Source organism: Prunus avium, chromosome 1 (assembly GCF_965620075.1).
Source record: "Prunus avium chromosome 1, drPruAviu1.hap1.1, whole genome shotgun sequence".
Taxonomy (NCBI): Eukaryota; Viridiplantae; Streptophyta; class Magnoliopsida; order Rosales; family Rosaceae; genus Prunus; species Prunus avium.
In genome coordinates this window covers 55,435,486-55,454,606 of record NC_142284.1, presented here as the reverse complement: position 1 = coordinate 55,454,606, position 19,121 = coordinate 55,435,486, and the positions used below count along the sequence as shown (strand labels likewise).

General features: G+C 36.6%; 4 protein-coding genes across 7 annotated transcripts; 3 read left to right on the top strand and 1 right to left on the bottom strand.

Moving 5' to 3' along the window:
- Positions 1-236: 236 nt before the first annotated feature.
- On the top strand, positions 237-6,460 carry LOC110752832 (Ribonuclease II/R family protein). 3 transcript variants are annotated; one of them, XM_021953581.2, is made up of 8 exons: positions 237-851; positions 1,529-1,938; positions 2,070-2,123; positions 2,246-2,314; positions 2,488-2,638; positions 2,747-4,719; positions 5,271-5,342; positions 5,436-6,460. In XM_021953581.2, the coding sequence occupies exons 1-8, from the start codon at positions 743-745 to the stop codon at positions 5,832-5,834; spliced, it is 3,237 nt and encodes a 1,078-aa protein (XP_021809273.2). In that variant the 5' UTR covers positions 237-742; the 3' UTR covers positions 5,835-6,460. The 3 variants fall into 3 exon arrangements, with proteins under 3 accessions (XP_021809273.2, XP_021809264.2, XP_021809281.2); XM_021953572.2 differs by having other exon boundaries at positions 2,488-4,719; XM_021953589.2 differs by lacking the exon at positions 237-851 and adding an exon at positions 1,104-1,151 and having other exon boundaries at positions 2,488-4,719.
- Positions 6,461-6,600: 140 nt separating this feature from the next.
- Positions 6,601-8,904, top strand: LOC110752849 (uncharacterized). Of its 2 annotated transcripts, none has more exons than XM_021953609.2 (6): positions 6,601-6,977; positions 7,086-7,208; positions 7,369-7,470; positions 7,686-8,100; positions 8,212-8,305; positions 8,432-8,904. In XM_021953609.2, the coding sequence occupies exons 1-6, from the start codon at positions 6,881-6,883 to the stop codon at positions 8,867-8,869; spliced, it is 1,269 nt and encodes a 422-aa protein (XP_021809301.1). In that variant the 5' UTR covers positions 6,601-6,880; the 3' UTR covers positions 8,870-8,904. The 2 variants fall into 2 exon arrangements, with proteins under 2 accessions (XP_021809301.1, XP_021809297.1); XM_021953605.2 differs by having other exon boundaries at positions 7,070-7,208.
- A 93-nt stretch (positions 8,905-8,997) lies between these two features.
- On the bottom strand, positions 8,998-11,043 carry LOC110752871 (uncharacterized). The gene is made up of 3 exons (XM_021953632.2): positions 10,904-11,043; positions 10,517-10,618; positions 8,998-9,395 (listed from the first exon to the last, which is right to left on the bottom strand). The coding sequence occupies exons 2-3, from the start codon at positions 10,564-10,566 to the stop codon at positions 9,161-9,163; spliced, it is 285 nt and encodes a 94-aa protein (XP_021809324.1). The 5' UTR covers positions 10,567-10,618; positions 10,904-11,043; the 3' UTR covers positions 8,998-9,160.
- Positions 11,044-11,096: 53 nt separating this feature from the next.
- On the top strand, positions 11,097-12,828 carry LOC110752864 (histone-lysine N-methyltransferase). Its single transcript, XM_021953619.2, has 3 exons — positions 11,097-11,273; positions 11,732-11,800; positions 12,334-12,828. Exons 1-3 carry the CDS (start codon positions 11,097-11,099, stop codon positions 12,526-12,528), a joined length of 441 nt encoding a protein of 146 aa, XP_021809311.1. The 3' UTR covers positions 12,529-12,828.
- The last annotated feature ends 6,293 nt before the right edge of the window (positions 12,829-19,121 follow it).

Below are 19,121 nucleotides of genomic sequence, written 5' to 3'. Positions count from 1 at the left end.
AATCCAATGCTCAATATTAAAAGTATGTAATCAACTTTTAACATAAAATATTTAATAAAAAATCTCCCACATACTAAAAATGTGTTCTTTAACCACTCAACCATAACACAAACATGTGTCAAATGTCATCATTCTCTTTTATTGACCAAAAAAAATGTAATCCTTCGTTTTAATTAGAAAATTTTCCCAAAAAACCAAAAGCGAAGAAAAGGAAGCGATAAAGAGAAGAAAAGAAAAGCAAAAGGCAAAGAAAGAAGAGGGGAGAGAGAGAGAGAGAAAGAAAAGGGAAAGACAAAGGAATCGAAAGTCGGCGCCTCATGTCTTCTTTAGCTTAGCCGACCAATCATCACGTCCTTTTCTCCCCCACCTCTATACCCTGTTCTCCACCACCGCCAAAATCTCTCTCTCACTGTGTTTTCCACTTTCTTATAAAACCCTAACTCCCTCTCCCCCTCTTCTTTTCTTCTTCTTGTTTGTTTCTTCCTCTCCGTTTTTTTCACTTTTTTTCCGTTTCATTATTTTGGTTTTAACTTCTTTAATTTCTCTGTCACTCTCTCTTTGCGGTTCCTTCCGTATATTTTTTCCCAATCGGAAGACGCCTCAAAATTCTATCTCAGATCTTTCTAAAAAAGATCTTCTTTCGTGTTTTTCAAAGCTTCCTTTCAATCTTATTTGCTTTTGTTTTGTTTTTCGTTTCTGGGTTCTTTCGGAGATTGGGTTTTTGTTTTTTGTTCTTGAAATTATGAAAGGCGCGGTTGTACAAGCTGTGGTTGACAGGGTTGAAGATGGCGATAAGGAGAAGAAGAAGAAGCAGCGCCGTCGCCGATCTAAACAAAACTCTTCCGCCTCAGGTACTTTGATTAATTTCCCTTTTTTTTTTTTTTTTTCCTATTTCATTGGTTTTCGGATATACAATAAGCACACTGAGCAAGTTTCATTTCTGAATTACTGGTTTTGTGTCCCTGAGTTTTGAAGGTACAAACTCAGTCTTGACTTGGTTTAAACAGAAAATTTGATTAATGTGGGTATTAGTATTTTCGTGTTTTTGTGTCTTTTATGTTTATGCTTCTGTCAGTAACCTATTGGTGCTGTTTAGCTGCTGGGTAATCTAAATCCTAGTCAAGGAGTGGGATTATCCTGCAAATTCTAAGGTAATCACTACCTGATTGGATCAATTTGGACTTTGCTGGAGATATCTAATGCTCTCTGAATTCTAGGTTCAAGTATTTATCAGATATTTTTGCTTAAAAAGCATAATTTCTTATTTTGTTCTTTTCATCTTTATTAGTACGCTTACTGAATGAGATGTCATCATGCTGAATAAGTCACACATCGTTCTTAATAGTGAATATCTTTATAAATATTGTTATGGTTTGCCTTTTCTCTTTTCCTACCCTTTAATGCGGTGTTTCTTTTGCTCCTATAATGCACTGTCGTGATTTGATTTTTGTGTGTGTCTACTTTCTCTGTTGTGTGTGTTCATTGGTGCTGACTTTCATATTTGGTTTTCACCTCTTGCTAATGGCAGCATCTAATTCAGCAAATGAAATACGCAGTGAAGTTTCTGAGTGCTTGGGAAATGGAAGAACGTCTGATCATGTAACCACATCCTTGAAGCAACATCAGTTTGTCCTGCATCCTCCATATGAGCATGGAATGATCAAAGCATCTAATTTTCCCTTCAGTTCATTGCCAACTATACACATCAATGAACAAGAAAATCCCGAGGATGTGCAAAGTTTGGAAAATCAACATTCTCTCCCATGTGATCCTGGTCGAAGAGTGTTTGCAAATTCTTGTCCTGAATCAGTGGCTTGTGGAGAATCACCTGGAATATTTATACTAAAGGATATCCCTCCTCATCACATTGAGGGTTATGCTCGAAGAAAATATTTTGCTCCACACTGGTCTATGGAGGCTACTAATGACGCTTTAGAGGTAAATTTATTAGGTCTTAATGACATGATTCCTGTGCTGCTTACTCGTTGTATATGATTCTATTTGTATTGAATGGACCTCTGTTGCTGAAGAAAGTACTTACCGAGACTCATTTTTATCTTATTTTTCAGAAAGGTGAAGCTTTTAAAGCTTTGTTTAGAGTCAATGCGCACAACAGACATGAGGTTTGTGATCTTATTTCTTTCTCTTCTTATATGGAGATGTAGTGTGGGCTTAAGATTTCTCAATGCTCCTCATTCATAACTTGCTGGGTGGATAATATGCATACTGTGCTCTGTGCTGGTAGGCCTATTGCAAAGTTGATGGAGTACCAACAGATGTTCTCATTGGTGGACTTGCTGAGCAGAATAGAGCTGTAAGTGGAATTATTATCTGTTATATTCTGTGTCTTCACTAGAAGAACTTCTGGCTCATTTGCTTTTCAGTATAGAATACCCACAAGTAGCTGGCGTATAATGTTATTGTAACATTCCTTTTTTCGTGGGGAGTGCAGTTCATAATTGCTTTGTACTGACTTCTTATATGTAGGTGGAAGGAGACATTGTGGTGGTTAAGGTTGATCCCTTACCGTTATGGCCTAGGATGAAAGGGTCAGCTGGAACTTGTACCAGTTCTGCACCGGTGGATGATTTTAATTTGCAACTAGAAAATAATGTGATTGCAGGTTATAACTGCAAAGGTAAAGCAAAGGTAGATGAGGTTTATTTGTATGGTAATGATCGAAGTAGCCTGCTTCCTGAGAGGGGATCACGTCCTGAGGAATCTGTGGGTGAATCTTTTCATTCAGGGCCAATTGGACAATCAAGTTACGATCATGTTGCTGGAAGGCACCCCTTGCCGTCAGATTCTATACAAGCAGGTTCTTCTCCTGAGAAGAATGAAGTTAGACTTTCAGTAGAGAGGCTGTGTGCCATGATCAATTCACTCCCTTCAAAACGACCAACTGGCAGGGTTGTTGCTATCGTTGAAAGGTCTCCTCGTAGAGATGCTATTGTTGGTTTTCTTAATGTAAAACAGTGGATTTCTTACAGGGAGTTTTGCAGAAAAGACATGAGAAAGAACAAAAATTTGTCATTTTCTAACCATGAGTACATCCAGATGACCCCAATTGACCCAAGATTTCCAAAAATGGTGGTCCTTGTGAGAAACCTTCCTGATTCAATCAAGAAAAGATTGGAGAATGGTGATGAAACAATCGAAATGGAGTTGTTTGCTGCACAAATTGATGAATGGGATGAAGAAAGTTCTGCTCCCCAAGCTGTCATCTTGAATGCTTTTGGGCGGGGATGTGAATTACAGCCCCAAATTGAAGCAATTTTGTTTCAAAATGCAATTAATTCATCTGAGTTTTCTCCTGAATCACTTTCCTGCCTTCCTCATCTCCCCTGGGAGGTGCCTCAGGAGGAATTCCAAACTAGGAGAGATCTCCGAAACTTGTGCATATTTACTATCGACCCTTCTACTGCCACTGATCTAGATGATGCTCTCTCAGTTGATAAATTATCCAATGGAATTTACAGAGTTGGTATCCACATTGCTGATGTGTCACATTTTGTTTTACCTGGCACACCCTTAGATGAAGAAGCTCAATCTAGATCAACAAGTGTGTATATGTCACGGAGGAAATTACCAATGCTACCTCCTTTGCTTTCAGAGAATGTTGGTTCGCTTAACCCAGGAGTAGAGAGACTTGCATTTTCAATTTTCTTGGACATGAATCAGGCTGGGGATGTTGTTGACCGATGGATTGGCCGCACTGTGATAAGATCATGTTGCAAGCTTTCTTATGAACATGCTCAAGACATTATTGATGGGAAATTTAATTTAGAAAGTGTGGACATTCTAGGAAATGGTCGTCCTCAGTTGCATGGCCATTTTGAATGGTTTGATGTACTTAGGTCTGTTAAAGATCTTCACGAAATTTCCAGAATTTTGAAGGAGAGGAGGTTTAGTGATGGGGCTCTTCAGCTTGAGAGTTCTAAAGTTGTTATTCTGTTTGATGAATATGGAGTTCCGTATGATAGCATGCATTCTGAACGGAAGGAATCAAATTTTCTTGTGGAGGAGTTTATGCTTTTAGCGAATAGAACAGCGGCCGAAGTAATATCTAGAGCTTTTCCTGATAGTGCATTACTGCGAAGGCACCCGGAACCTAACCTGCGCAAACTCAGGGAATTTGAAGCATTTTGTTCCAAGCATGGTCTAGAATTGGATACAACTTCTTCTGGTCAGTTCCAACTTTCATTAGAGAAAATCAGGGAAAAGCTCAAGGATGATTGCGTTCTGTTCAATATTCTCATGAATTATGCCACAAAGCCAATGCAGCTGGCTGCTTATTTTTGTAGTGGGGAATTGAAAGACAAAGAAAATGATTGGGGTCACTACGGGTTGGCAGTTCCTCTGTACACTCATTTCACTTCACCGCTACGTCGGTATCCTGATATTGTAGTGCATCGTACGCTAGCCGCGGCTATAGAAGCTGAGGAGTTATTGTTGAAACATCGGAGAATGTTGAATAATTTTAACAGGGGAGATGAATGTAGAATGAAATGTTTCACTGGTATTTATTTCGATAAAGATGCTGCTGAGTCCTATGAAAGTAGGGAAGCGTTATCAGCTGCATCAATAAAGCATAGAATTCCCTGCTCTGAATTGCTTACTGATGTTGCTGCTTATTGCAATGAGAGGAAGCTGGCCAGTAGACATGTCAAGGATGCTTGTGACAAGCTCTACATGTGGGCCCTGCTGAAGAAAAAAGAGGTATGATATTTTATTTTAGCTTTCTTTCTCTCTTTTGGTTTGTTAATGATATCATACTGCATTATGTGACTGATAATGATGCTTTTGTGTCGGGACCTTTTTTCATATTATGTGAACTCATGAGTTTATTTGGATATATTTGTACTTCCTGAATCCTATTAAGATGGTAAATCTATCTTCGTTGTTGCTATTTAGCTGAAGAGCAGTGTGTCACAAGTTTTCGGCTCTCATTTCATCACCTGTAACCTGGTAGAGAATGATGATTCTATAATTTGATGTGCCAAAATGAACTGATGAGCTCCTATCTTGTATCAATTTGTGTTGTTTCATAGTGACCATGGCATCATCTGATTCCCTAGCATCTAGTGTTAAAGAGACTTATAGCATCTTCTTAGCAATCCTTGTCTTGAATCTTCTGTCTTTGAGCTAATGGTTTGTAAAAGAGGTGGACCTATAATCATTTTGGAGCGCTCTCATTTTGCACTTTATGCATTGGATATATATATATTTTTTCTGTGTTTAATATTTGGGTTGTTTTTTCCTGGTTTCAGATTTTATCATCAGAAGCAAGAGTAATGGGTCTAGGACCTAGATTCATGTCCATTTATATCCACAAGCTAGCTGTAAGTAGCTTTCTAACTGTTTTGTATCTTTATGCGACTGCAGTATGGGGATCCTTTTGCAATTAACTGTTACACCTACTACATTGCCTTCAGGTTGAACGTCGAATATATTATGATGAAGTTGAGGGCTTGATGGTCGAATGGCTTGATGCCACATCCACATTAGTGCTGACTTTATGTTCTAACAGACGCTCGCTCAGGAGAGGTAGTCCTGGTAAATTTAGGGCACTTGAAGATGTTGCCTTGGTCATAAGACCTTATGACCTCAAAGCTGAACTGGGTGCAGTTGGAAATAGTACTAATGAAGGTGCTGCAGCCCAAGATGTTGGTGTAGCCACCCATTGTTCTAACGAGAGTGAAATCGATCCTCTGGTTTTCCCCCTGACTCTGCGTGTTCTTTCAACAATTCCTGTAGTACTTCATGCAATTGGGGGTGATGATGGACCCATTGATATCATGGCAAGGCTATACATGAGCTCATATCTCTGCTAGATTGGGGTTTTGAATCAGTTGACGCACTTGTTTGCGATGAATGGAAATTTACAAAGATAAATGATGATAGGGCTTTTTATGGCAATGGGCAGGCTCTGTTGTAGATACGAAACTAGTGTATAGTCCGAATAGAGTCTTAGAAGAAAATAATAATTTTACGGTTTAATCTCTGCCAATGCTCTATGGGATATGTCTTATGCTGAAACGTTTTCGTGGGAGGTGTTGATAAGGGTGGGTGGTTGTGTGTGGTGGTGGTGGCATTGGCTTTATAGCAGCTGTTTTTAACAGAGCTGCTTTACTGGAAGAGGCCCCTGTTTTTGTTGGCCAGTTCCATCCAGTGTAACTTGGTTAAAATGCGCCCGTGGCTGGCGCTTAGACACCGAGTTTCTTAGCCGAATTTGTGGTTTAATTTTCTTTTGTGTTATATATTCCTGGACTGCTGCCCAATAAAGTTTTTGGCTTTGGGTGACCAGGATTAGTGGTAAGACATTAGCTATATGTTTGGTCTGTCATAAACGACTGGTAGTCTCCCAGTTGAATCACATGTATGTTATCTTTGTGCTCAAATGAAACAAGGTAACACTTTTTTATGTTTGTTTATGCAATGAATTATTTTTCTTTCTTTCTTTCTGAGTATTTATTCTGAATGAGATGAGGATTATTAAACTAAACATTTGATGTTCTTCATGATAAATGCGTTAGTTTTTTTTATAAATTATTTTCTCAAAGAGGTTTTTATTTTTTATTGGAATCTTTTTTCTATCCGGTTTTCCAACCCTATGCTATGCCATCTCATTATTCCATTAATCTTTTAAGATTTATTCCGAAATAAAGAAGAATTATATAACTATGAATATTATAAAATTAACATTTTTCCGAAAATAGAATTATAAAACTATAAACCTTAGAAAATTAATATTTTTGGTTAAAAAAAAAATATTATTCTAAGAAAAAGTTAAGATGTCCAGTTGCGCAGCCAAACAATAGGTGCCGAAAGTTTTCGCGGGAAAATCTAAGAAAGAGAAGAAGATGGCGTCAGTTATCGGATGGTACGGACCGCTCATCGACTTGTCCAAGGCGGCGCTTCACGTCGGCGATTACGTTCAGCTCGTCGTCTTCGTCCAACGAACGACTCCTCTTCAGGTGTCGTATCTCTCTGGACTCTCTGTCTGCTATTTCCTTTCCTTTCTTTTTCTTTTTTATATTTTTAAAATAAGAATTTTATTTTCTCAAAGTATAAATTGTCAAAAGGCGGAGAGGTAATCCGAACGGATATCCAAGTGGGAGATGAGACGAGACCGTTCTTCTCCGTATCCTTATGGCAGAAGCCAATGGCATCCATGGCTGTAGCTGGCGACGTCGTTTTGTTACAAAGTGGGTAAAGCTGCAACTTGCAAGCTTTAATCTTTTTATTTGATTTATTTTTTTAAAAATCCAATTAATCTTATACATTTGAATTTTCTTGCTGATATATACATTCTAGCCTGTCAATTAATCACTGTCTAATTTTATTTTGGTGGTATTTTGATTTCAGATGTGAAGATAACAAAATATGGTGATGTTGTTGAGGCCAGAACGCACCACTACTCATCCTTACAATGTCTACTTCACCCTTATGATTCCATCCTTACTAAAGGTATAATATTTTTACAAATCACTGAAAGAGAGTGTAATGTCCGACCTGTTGTTAGGCTGTGAATTGGGATATTTTATTTACGAAAAGAATTTACAAAAAGAATAATCTTGATTGATAGTATGACAACATAACATGTTAGATTGTCTGGCAAAAGACGTTACATGCTCATAACTTTTAGAGGCCAAAGTGTAAGAGGTTGCTCTTCTAATATTTAGGTGTCAATGACCTGATAGAGGAGTGTAGAGTTGGGATAGCAACAAAAGAAAAGCTTAGAAAGGTAGTAGAATGGGTGAAGAAGAGCAACACAACTCATGAGTTCCATGGCTGTCAGCTGCAGGAGGGGCAACTCTCAAGAAACTGGAAGCTCCCGGAAGAGAGGAAACAGCCTAAGGACTGTTTTTCACTTTCGCAATTATCACGCCTACCCGATTCTTGCGAGGCCGTCTTTTATGCATCCGTTGCTGAAATTTTTCTGCCCTTTACCTTGTCATCTTCTGCTGAATGTGAGTTACTTGACAAGGAAGACATGTTTGTCCGTAGGAGATTATATAAAACAGGAGATGGCGGTTTAGCAACAGATCTCATTTGTACAGGCTGCCAGCTTTGTGGTTCCCCTTTGGAGCTGGACAGGTATGGATATCAGAGCATCTGAGATTTCTTATGCTTTGGTACCATGGCAATGTGTGATTTTGGTTGCTTAATTAATGTCAATGGTGAATTCTTTGGTGCATTTCTCTGCAGTGAGAACATGTTTAAGCAGAATGGAGTTGCACTTTATTGTTCGGAAAGCTTGAACCGCCTTCATGTCATAAGCCTCATATACAAGCCCTTCATGGTATGAACTTTTTTTCCCCTCTAGTTTAACATTTCAACCATGATTTGTTTCAGCCTCGTTGTTTTTCTGAATTCTTGATTGTTATATGCATGTTAAGCATGGCTATTTCTCTTGATCCATCTGCAGTTGTATGTATGGGACGAATCGGATTATGCGCCACTCCTGGTCAGAAACAAGGCCGCAGAGCTCTTGTTTGGGAACATCAAGGCTGAAAGAGTCTATTCATGCTATAGGGGGAGAAAGCATGCTGGAGAAGTTGATTTAAAAGAGATTCCCACACATAATGCTAAAAGCATCGGGCAACCTAAAGCTGCCACCGACAAAGGAGTTTTGGTTTCTTGTTCATCTGATGTACACAAGAAGAGCTTGGAAGGAAAGGGAAAACACCGTTTTCAGGAAAATATGGACCTCTATGGGATTTGGTTGATTCTTCTGAAAACACTGCTGCAGCAAGGAAAGAACAGCCCTTTCAGATTCGAAGTCAATGTAAATGCTGGTTTGGATAAGGAAAATGGGAGGTTTGAAATGATTTCTGTGCAGATGCCATGCTTCAGAACCAAATGATCTTCTTATAATATTTAATGTTCATGTTGTAACAATTAAGGTTCATGAGTCATAAATTTTCTGCTCAGCTTCAAAGCAATTTTCATATGGAAGTTTCATCCGAGTGAGATCTAGCATGAACTCATTCATAATTAACAACTTCTGAGTGATTATTAACCCATGAAACAAGAGAGCTCCGAACAGAAACAAAGAGTCATCATTACAGAAAGGGATTTAGCTTTTACAGCAAAGCAATCTGAAGAGAAAATGATAGCAGCCAAGAATGCGGCCTATTGCTCCATATGCACAAGACTAGGACTCGGCTCCGGTCTCAGCAAAAGAAGCATCAGTTGCAGAATGTTGGGCATCTAAGAGCTGCTTTTGGCGTTCAGCATGTTCTCTTTCACACTGAGTGATTCCCATAATAATATCAAGCATGGTACCAGTTGTGCCAAAGAACACAAGTGGAGCTAAAGATTTCTTTTTTATCCCTACTGGAATTGCTAGCAACGCCCCAGCTACTGAAAATACCCAAGTGCCCAATGCGCTGCAGATAATCATGTAGAGTATCACTTAACTACTCTTCAAGGTAAAAAATAAACCAGGACAAGATGAAACCGGGAAAGATTATCGTTACAATGCCAAAAAGAGCAAGAGCTTAAGAACCTATTGTGTAGTGAATTTGATATGCTGTACTGAAGTTAAGCCAAATGATATGACAGAATGTAACAAAAATCTAGAAATCTTATTCATAATTGTTCATAAGATATACAAAATAGTGAGGGCTAATAAATGAATGCCTCAACATTTTTCTCATTCATGAAAAAGCATGGATCCATGGGACAAGATAAACAATCAAAATGAGAAGCATCAATCTCCATAAACAACCATAAAAATGAGGAACAAAGCAGCACAGTACTCCGGATAGCTTCGATATTGAAGGGCAATTGTGAAAACAAGTTTCAGTAGACAGGTCAAAACAAGTTGTGTATAGAAATCTGTTAATTTATTTTCAACATCAATTTATATAATATTCTTTTTGACATGTGGAACACTAATATGTAATAATATAATGACTAAACTGTTTCAAGATCTATGCATGATATGTGACGAAAAACACTTCATAACACCAAGAACATTGGTTAATGTTAGAAATGTGAGTGACTATAGGCAAAATCTGTCATAGGGAAGCCTTGATCTATCTTATTGTTCAATGATTTGGAAAACAAGTAAATTTCACTTTAAAAATGGCACCCTCAAGAGCTCAGGAAATGATTGAATATGCAGAGTTAAAAAAGAAAATTCAACAAAGTATGATCACACAGGTAGAACAATCTTCTATGTTAAACCTTAGCTTATCATATAACTGCTTAACACATCCAATAAAATATGTCATTGCTTCCAATGCCATACTGTCATCATGGAACACATGAGAAGGATCATTTTGTCAAACATTTATCTCATTCATGCTAAGAACCAGAAAAGGCCACAAACTTCCAATGAATTCCCAACGCTTTAATAAGAATTACAGTCACTGCAGTTCTAAAATGGTAAAGATATTTGAAACAAGAAATTTATTAATTCAAAAATTTGGAGAGCACCAGTGACACTTCACAAACATAGAAATAGTAAAGATTCAACAAGTAAAGGAAGAAAGACTAAACTCACTTGGAAACTGAGCAATCCTCAAGGTGCTTAACAGGCTCTTGGCTTCCCATTCTTCTGTTTTTAGCTACACTTTGTGGTTATGAGAAGCAATCCACCTCAATCCTGTTTCACTCTGTTGTCAGTTTAAAAAACTGTAGCTTCTCTTCCTCATTTTACTAAATAGGATACTTGTCAAACCATGAAGCTCTGGAGAAGATTTTGATTGTGAAAGTGTTTCAAATGAACACAAAAACATCAAACTAATATGCTGGACATGGGCAATCACCAAAACCCTAGACACAGTGTAAAAGCCCAAAGCAAAAGCAGAACAAAAAAGAAGGAACAAATAGCGATTGAAGTTTGAAAATTTATTGATACCCATTGAAGTGTACGGCAATTGAAGCTCACCTGATCAGGCACAGAGCCGAGAAGATGAAGCTTTCCAGAGTCTACTGAGTAAAACTTTTGATTTTGTGCCCTGAGATTCGGTCCTTACTTACATGGGCCTGGTCGGGTCTTTTTCAGGAAAGCCCAAATTCTGGCCCACCTGATATAATGGAGTTATAGAGGAAGAGGAGTGAAATCAAAGGAGGAGCGAAAGATGATGAGAGGTGTAGGAGGGCCTCTTCTATGCATAGGCGATCTGCTGAGCGATGTAGGAGAATCAGATGCTTCACCACCACCACCACCACCACCACCACAACAACAACATGAACCCTCTTCATCTTCTCCTATTTCCAGCTCCACTGAAAGCTTGGACCTCACCAAGTTATTCCAGGTTTCTTATTTCACAATCTCATTGCTTGTTTGATTCTCATTTATTTGAATTCATTTGCATGACAGAAAATCCTTTTGAGAATTAGGTGGGTTTTTCACATTTTTGTTTGGAAATTTGCAAACCCAGTAAGAGAAAATAATAAATACTAATTTGGACTTGAGGACCTTTTGGTTATGCATCAAGTACTGTTCACCCAATTATCTATGGCTATCAGATTATTGTAAATGTATTGTGTTCAATAGGCAGATGGGTAAAGTGCATAACTTTATATGGAAATTGGATTTTTGAGGTTATGAGCAAATTTGGTTAATTTCATCAAAGTGTTGGTCTAAATGATGTTGGTGTAAGGTTTTGCTAACTGCTTTGAAAGAGAACAGTTTTCTGCATTTTAAAAATAGTGTTGCATTCTCTTATTTATATGGGAGTGTTCCTTATTCCATATACCATGTTTGCTTCAGGAGAACTATGAGCAGTTGAACGAGGCGCTTGTGGGTACAGACCACTCATGGGCAGCTCTTACTTTGAAGGTGATGAATGATCCGTATTAGAAGATATGAAATGCATACGTATAGATTCTGCATGGATGAGCATTTTTATGTTTTCCCTTATGGTAAAATCTATTGCATTACAATTATCATTTACATAATTAGGTATGTAGAAAGAAAAACCCTCATAACACCATACAAATTAATGTAGAAAGAAACCTCCTGTAATGTATTTGACAATCACTCCTCACAGAAAAAAGGCCCCATAATCTATTTGGCAATTCCTTCAAAGTTGTATGGACAGAAGGTTAGAAGGATAGCACATTACTTTTTATTTGGTACAACAACATATTGATTTTCATTGGGTGCATCGTGAATGTTTTGTTGATTGAGGTACACTGTGGATTGATGTATACAGTGGACAGCTTCTGAAAAGTTATTAGTGGTTTTTAATATTTGTTAAGAGCATTTAGTAACACTAAATTTTTGTGCTTGGGTTAAGAAATTACCAACGTTGCGAGTTTTAAAATATTGTATATATTCTGATTTTTTTTCTCTTTTTAAAATTATCCCAGTTATGCAGTGCTCTGGATACTGCGAACAAGTTAGTTCAGTCAACAAACTCAAATGTCATGTCGTTGTCGGAGAAGGTTGGAGAGCTTGAGGGAGTTGTCAAGAGGGCAGATTCTGCCATAGCAGCAGCAAGGGTCGTCCATGGCTCACTAAACAAAACAGAGGGAAAACTTATCGGCAATGAAAATGTCAAATGATCTATGTCTCCTAAAAAACAAGGTTAGTTTGTTTAAGGGAAAAGAAATGAACATACCAACTCTTAAAAATTGTGAGGCTCCCTTTAATGTAAGAACTTAAAAGTTTCTCAATTAATGTAAAAGATATTAGATCAAGATTCAAAGTCTTATTGTCGCATGAGTGTAGGCTGCTTCTCCTTTTAAAAATCTTCCTCTGTCTTTAGTTATAAAATACCCCTTGTGACTGAGGATGCTAAATGCCATATCAAGAACTGTAACTGTAAGCATGTTTAACATAATAAACTTTTGATAGTTTTTTCATTTGCACAAGAAAATGATATTTTAATTATCTAAGGAGAGTAAGAAAGGAAACCAGCATGATACAATTAAAACTTTGCGTCCTTTATGGATAAAGATCAGACCCCTCTCTTGCTTATTCTCTGAAAACGGCTCATTAAACTGAGAATTCTGGTTTCTACAGTTTATAGATTTAGTCCAAGTAGAAACCTGTAGAGTATACATCTTCATGTAGAAATTTTCCCACCATAGGGTTCATGGTCTCACTAGGATAACAAATCTCTATCCTTCATTCCTATTTTCTTGATATTATTTGTGAATCACCAAGTTCATAAAAACCTTTTATTCTTGATATTCTTGGTTGAGAAGTTAACAGTCTTAAAGGTAGGTTTGGTTCTTGTATTCTTATTTACTATATGCTCCATCAAAAAACTCCCTAGTATAACGTAGCATTGGTAATCTCATTGACTTGGCTATTGGTTAGTCGAATGATTCCAATATGCATTGATGAATCCGATCATCCGAAGCTGTGACATTATTGGCTTTTGATGTCTTCATAGGACCTAACTTTCCAGTGTTGAGGTGAATGTTGTTGAGAAATCTGTAGACTGTTGTTTCTAGTCCCAGAAACTAAATGGGAGTGCTTGCTGTTTGAAACCTAGGATTGTAAACACGTATGAAGCCAGGTCTGTTTAAATTGTTGAGTAGTGTGGAGGTGTGTTTTAGAAACCGGCTGCTCGTCATGTGGTTGCTGAGAAAGATTACCACTTGTACTTCCCAACTCTCCCAGTGTTACTTTGATGCTTTGCTGTCTAAACCAGAAAGATATATTCTTAATGTAATTTGATAAACTAAAAGGAAGGAAAGTAAATAATGGCTTTGTTTTTGTCTTTGATTTTCTTGAAAGAATGTGAAAATTGAGAATATGTTAGAATGGAGGTTGAGGTAGCTACAGATTGTTCTTCATGTCCATTGTTTTGAAAGAAGTGATATAAAACTCTTGAATGTTCAATAGATGATATTGGGGTGTCCCTGACACTCTAGACTAAGATTACAAAGTGGCCCAACTCCACTTGTTAATTTGAAACCTTGTAAGGGTTCAAACCCAATTGGGGTACAACAACTGGGGTAACTACTGATAGCTCCTCTTTTTGAGGTGGCTCGTTAACCTATAATACATAAAATCAATCATCTTAATGCACATTCTATAAATAATCTCTTCCGTGGAATCTGGCTAGTTGCGTGGTGAAACCAGAACTTGCACTCTACAAAATCGGCTTATATTCCCGTGTGAGAATTTGGTTCCTAACACAAGGGCAACCCTTGAGTGAACGAGCATTATTGTCCTTGGTTTTTGTTTTTGGTTCCTAAAAAGAGAAAGATATATAGACCTTGTGCTATTAAATACTTCAACAAGAGAATAAAATCGTACTGAATTTTCTATTTAATTGAAAGGTGAACTCAGCATTATGGTGGGTGACAATATAGCCTCACTTGCTTCCAAATTTAACCATGCATCACAAGATAAACAAGACAACGCTGTCAACAACCCACTGTTTGATCTGTATTCCAAATCACCGCAATTTGCACCTTCTTAATTAATTAAAGTCACTGTCTGTTTTCAATAGAAAACCCATTTGGTGCTTTTGAAACCCCCATTTAGAAACTAATTTAATATCATAAACATAAACAACTACTTTTTTTTTTTGATTAAGACATAAACAACTACTTAATTATTGCTAAACAAGACAATTAAGTAGCCATCAGTAATCACACACAGTGACGTCACTGCCTCCCATCTTTAATCTTCTTATTAAGTTTTTTTATTTTTAAAAAACATAAATTCAAGGAGTGCCCATGACGTGCAACAATTATCTAGGAACATAAACTATGGCTCCACGTGGAAGAGACCCAGAAGCCCTCCTACCTACTCCTAGGTCTCAAAACTTTTGTGGGTTTATTTCCAACCTTCTGGTTGCACACACGTCTATCAAATTTAAAATAGTACGTTTGTTGTTTGGTCCACTGCTTGGTCTCTCAGCTATGTGCAGCTAAAGTTTGGATTAAGTTTAGGTTTCAAATTAAAGTACTACATTGGACCAACGAGTTCCATTTTCAGATATTGTAAGATTGTCAAACTGGAACATTACATCATGCTGGTGAAATGTCTTGCTCATCTTCACGTACTGCTGAAACTTGTAAAAAACTAATTAAGGCCAAAGTGGTTTTGGCTTTGATTAACTACTACTAGTTAATTTCATTGTAAAATGAACATAACTTGCATTATGGAAATTGTCCAAAGCCTATGAACTTACACCAGCCATCGTTTTTTCAGTGGGTGAGGGCAAATTAATAACCAAGTGGGTTTGCTTGTACTGTTACAAATGATGAGATCAGAAAATGAAGAAGATAACAAGGCTCCATTTGGAACTGCTTTTGTAGGAACTTATGTGTATAAGTGCTTCTTCACAAAGTACTTTTATTATCCATTAGCACTTTTATTTCTGCAAGTTTACACCTCTCATTTTCTTTTTAATTTTTTATAAGTCGTTGCTTGAGACGCGTCTGTTCATGGTCAGACATAATATCGATCAGTAAATGTTTAAAAGAATTTAGGTTGGCTTCCTTAATTATGTGCCTTGTTTTTTTTTTATTTTAAAAAAAAGCAAATCAAGATTGACAATTGTCAAGCAATGGCAACTGCCAGGACAAAACATGCAACCCACAATCCTATTCCCGAATTGTAAAGCTTTGAACCGATTATAAACCTAATCAAACAAGACCTACCTACGGTTAATGGATAAATATGAATTGCCTCAAATTAAAAACAAATGTTATATCGTAGCATGAAAAAGAGTTTCATGGGGATAGTTATGTAACACCTAAGTATTTATTATCGTAATTAGGTTATGTGATGAGAAAGATAAGTACTTGATATTCACCGGAATGGAATTTACACATTTTATTCTCATTAAATCCTGCTTGAATTTTACATATAAGTAATATTCACCAGCTGGGTCATCCGCGAGAAAATAGAACAACCTAGTCCCAATGTTCCACATGCTCAATAATAAAGCTAAAATTTTCTTACATTTAGTGACTATAATTTTCAAATCAATAAAAGATTCCACTTCGATGATTTTAACGTTTGATCTAAATTATTTTATTTTTCATAAAACTATGATAAGTTTCAAATAATTTATGAAATTGGGTTAATTAACACATTATAGTGATTAGATTTTTATTTATATATTTATAAATTATTGGGGGAGTGGGGGTTCAAATTGAAACATTCTCCATACCACTGGACCAATAACTAGTTAATATATATAAATTTTTATGCTCTTAATTGTCCCAAAAACAAAATGGTAGCTTTCTCACTTCATTATCAATTCTTTCATTTCATCACAACAAAGTCTGGCAAAGACAATGAGAAAAACAAATCAGTTGGGAGTTGCCGAGCTCCTTATTGTCCTCTTTCGGTAATTCCAACCAACACAGAATGCTGCACTGATTTGCCAGTTATTTCATCAATCAACCCTCATTTGCTTGAATCATTCATTATGTTTTGTATATATTAATGTGGCAACAGTCACATATCATTAGTTCCACAAATAAAATAAAATAAAAGTCACATATCTGTCATCATTTATATAATGCAGCTTAATATATATATATATAGCTTAACAAGCTTAATAAATTTATATGAGAATAGAGCATGATCAAACAGTGAGGTCAAGAGTTCGAATGAGCGTCACTCCTGTAAACTCAGCCGGCCAACAAAATATTAGACTCAATTGAGATAGAGGTATTTGAAAGAGAAGATTTGGATTTGATAATCATGCTAAATTTGTTAAAAACAATTAGAAAACGTTAGATTGAATTAATATATTTGGAAGCCATGTTTTCTTTCTTTCATTCTTATTGACATACATGAATTGTAATAATCGGAAGAAATAATTTAACCATAATGGTTAACACCATCCAATGTTAGCCCCACAGATGGCAGATGTTGATCCAATTAGCAACTTGAAAACCCTAAATGTGGAATTATAACTTCAATTTGTGCTGATTTGCATGTAGTTTCCAAGAAGATGTAAGAAATGTTGATGTTGTCGGTGTACCCAAGTCAAGCTGGCCACTACCAAGACAGAATGCAAATGAGATTTATATGTATATATATCACCCTTACAAGGAGACAAGTATACTTTGTGCTGGGTCTTTGTGAAACCCTAAAAAATTGGGTGGGATTTATTCCCAACTTTCAAAAGTCCTACTTATAGCTAGTTTTATGATATGGCTAAAGAATTTGATCAAGATAATGTGTATATTAATTCTCTATCAACTACTTTCGGTTCTAACACTCTAAGTCAGCTTACAATTAATGGGTTATTTATTTATTTTTTCTTAAACCAACTTGTGTACTATGACTACATTGCAAAGAGAAACCGAAAGCTTAACGTACGTAATGTTATATAGTTATCATCAAGATTGGTTTCTTATTGAAAACATCACTAAGTTTGTCTTCAACCATCAGGTCAAAAAAGGTGGTGAAAATTCGTTATCAGCTAGAGAATAGTAGACCACAAAAGCTTACGAATAGAAATATATGTGCAGTTTCACCCTAAAGGAAATGGGGAATTAGGTTATGGGGTTTTGAACATACTGCGAATTTGATCTCTAATATCATGTTAGACAATCAATGGAGTTCAAATACTTAAATTATTATATATATATACCAAGCTAGCAATTAGTTTGTATACATTTTAGAACTATATGTATTCTAAATTTCTGACGAGTTATATTCTTTTGACGTAGGATCAAATTCTAATAAACTCAATGAAATGACCGAATGTGCTGAATAGTCTTTGCTCTCTCTCTCTCTCTCTCATTAGGATTGGTGTTCCCTCTACCTTACCTAATTTTTCTCTTCATTAGAAAGAAAAATAATTAATTTAGCAATAATATATCCCCCTCTAAGTAACTACCACAGCTCCTCTTCCTCTTCCTAGGGGAGGCACCATCTATTGCATAGGACCATAGGTAAAGATAGAAAATTATGAGGAGTTGCATTTGGCCCAAAAGATGTAGAAGGTCAAGTTCATTCTTGTAATTATGCGTATGCATATATGTCCAAGATGCATTAAACCCACATCATAATTACAACTTAAAATAACAGAGATCAAGCAGCAAAGACAAAATTCTGCTTCAGTTTAATTAATTTATCAATTATATATAAAGCAGCTGATTTTTTTTTATTGGATGAGCAAGGGTATGTAATTTAATATTTCTTAAATGCACAGCGAAGCTCAAACAAAGACAGACAGAAAAACGGAAAGTTCAAGTTCCCCAATGTCTTCTTCTAATTAAACTAATCAAACCTATGAGCTTGTTTGCGCTGATGATCTGCTGGTTGTTTGAGGAACAGTACCCGATTTGTGACTCATTCATTCCACCCATTGAAATCATCAACACCCGTGATTAAGCTAATCAGTCCACCTTAACATGTTCATTATCATATAACTAATTCACAACTTAATTAATATTTTGGGTTCAGGAATTGCTTTTGAGCTGGCTGGCCATATATGACCACTTGGTCCTTCAACATTAAGTCAGTAGCATGGTTCTGCGTTATGCAGAAGTGTAACCCACGAGAAAAACTTGGGTGGCGAGTGCTCATATCATGTGTCATGTACTGCCTAGTTAAAACATATCACACAAAGCGGAGCCACTCTTAGAGTAGGGTGGGCTCTAGCCGAGTTTTTAAAAATTGAAATTTGATGATAAATTTCAAGGAGTCTGCTCTATTTACTGGAAATTAGGTCACCTCAACCAGTAAAAATTGGCAAACTCCACTCTAATAGCTCTAATGAAAAGCCAATAAACCAATCACCATACATAACATATGGAAAAAAAAAAAACTCCATTCCGGTGAAAATTTATGGTTTCGCGCTTGATGTCACTTTCAAGTTTTATAATGCATGATAAGTTTTACTAGACGGTACTTATTACTCAATCTGTCGGGGCATGACAAAAGCACTCTGACAGACAAGTTTTTCTCATAACCCACATATCACAATGATTTAATCATGCATATATATGAAAAGCTAGAAGCAAACTAATATTTCCAAGAACACAAAGGTTGGCCTAAAAGAAAAGGGAAACAAACAAATATACATTTTTATGTGCTCAAAGGTTGACCTGGGGTCTTCCTAACCTAAAAAACAAAGGGGGTTCATTTCCCCAACAGGTCAGATTTTGCCACCTCCATTGAAGTAAAGAACTAAAAGTGGCCAACGGATATATGAACACGCTAT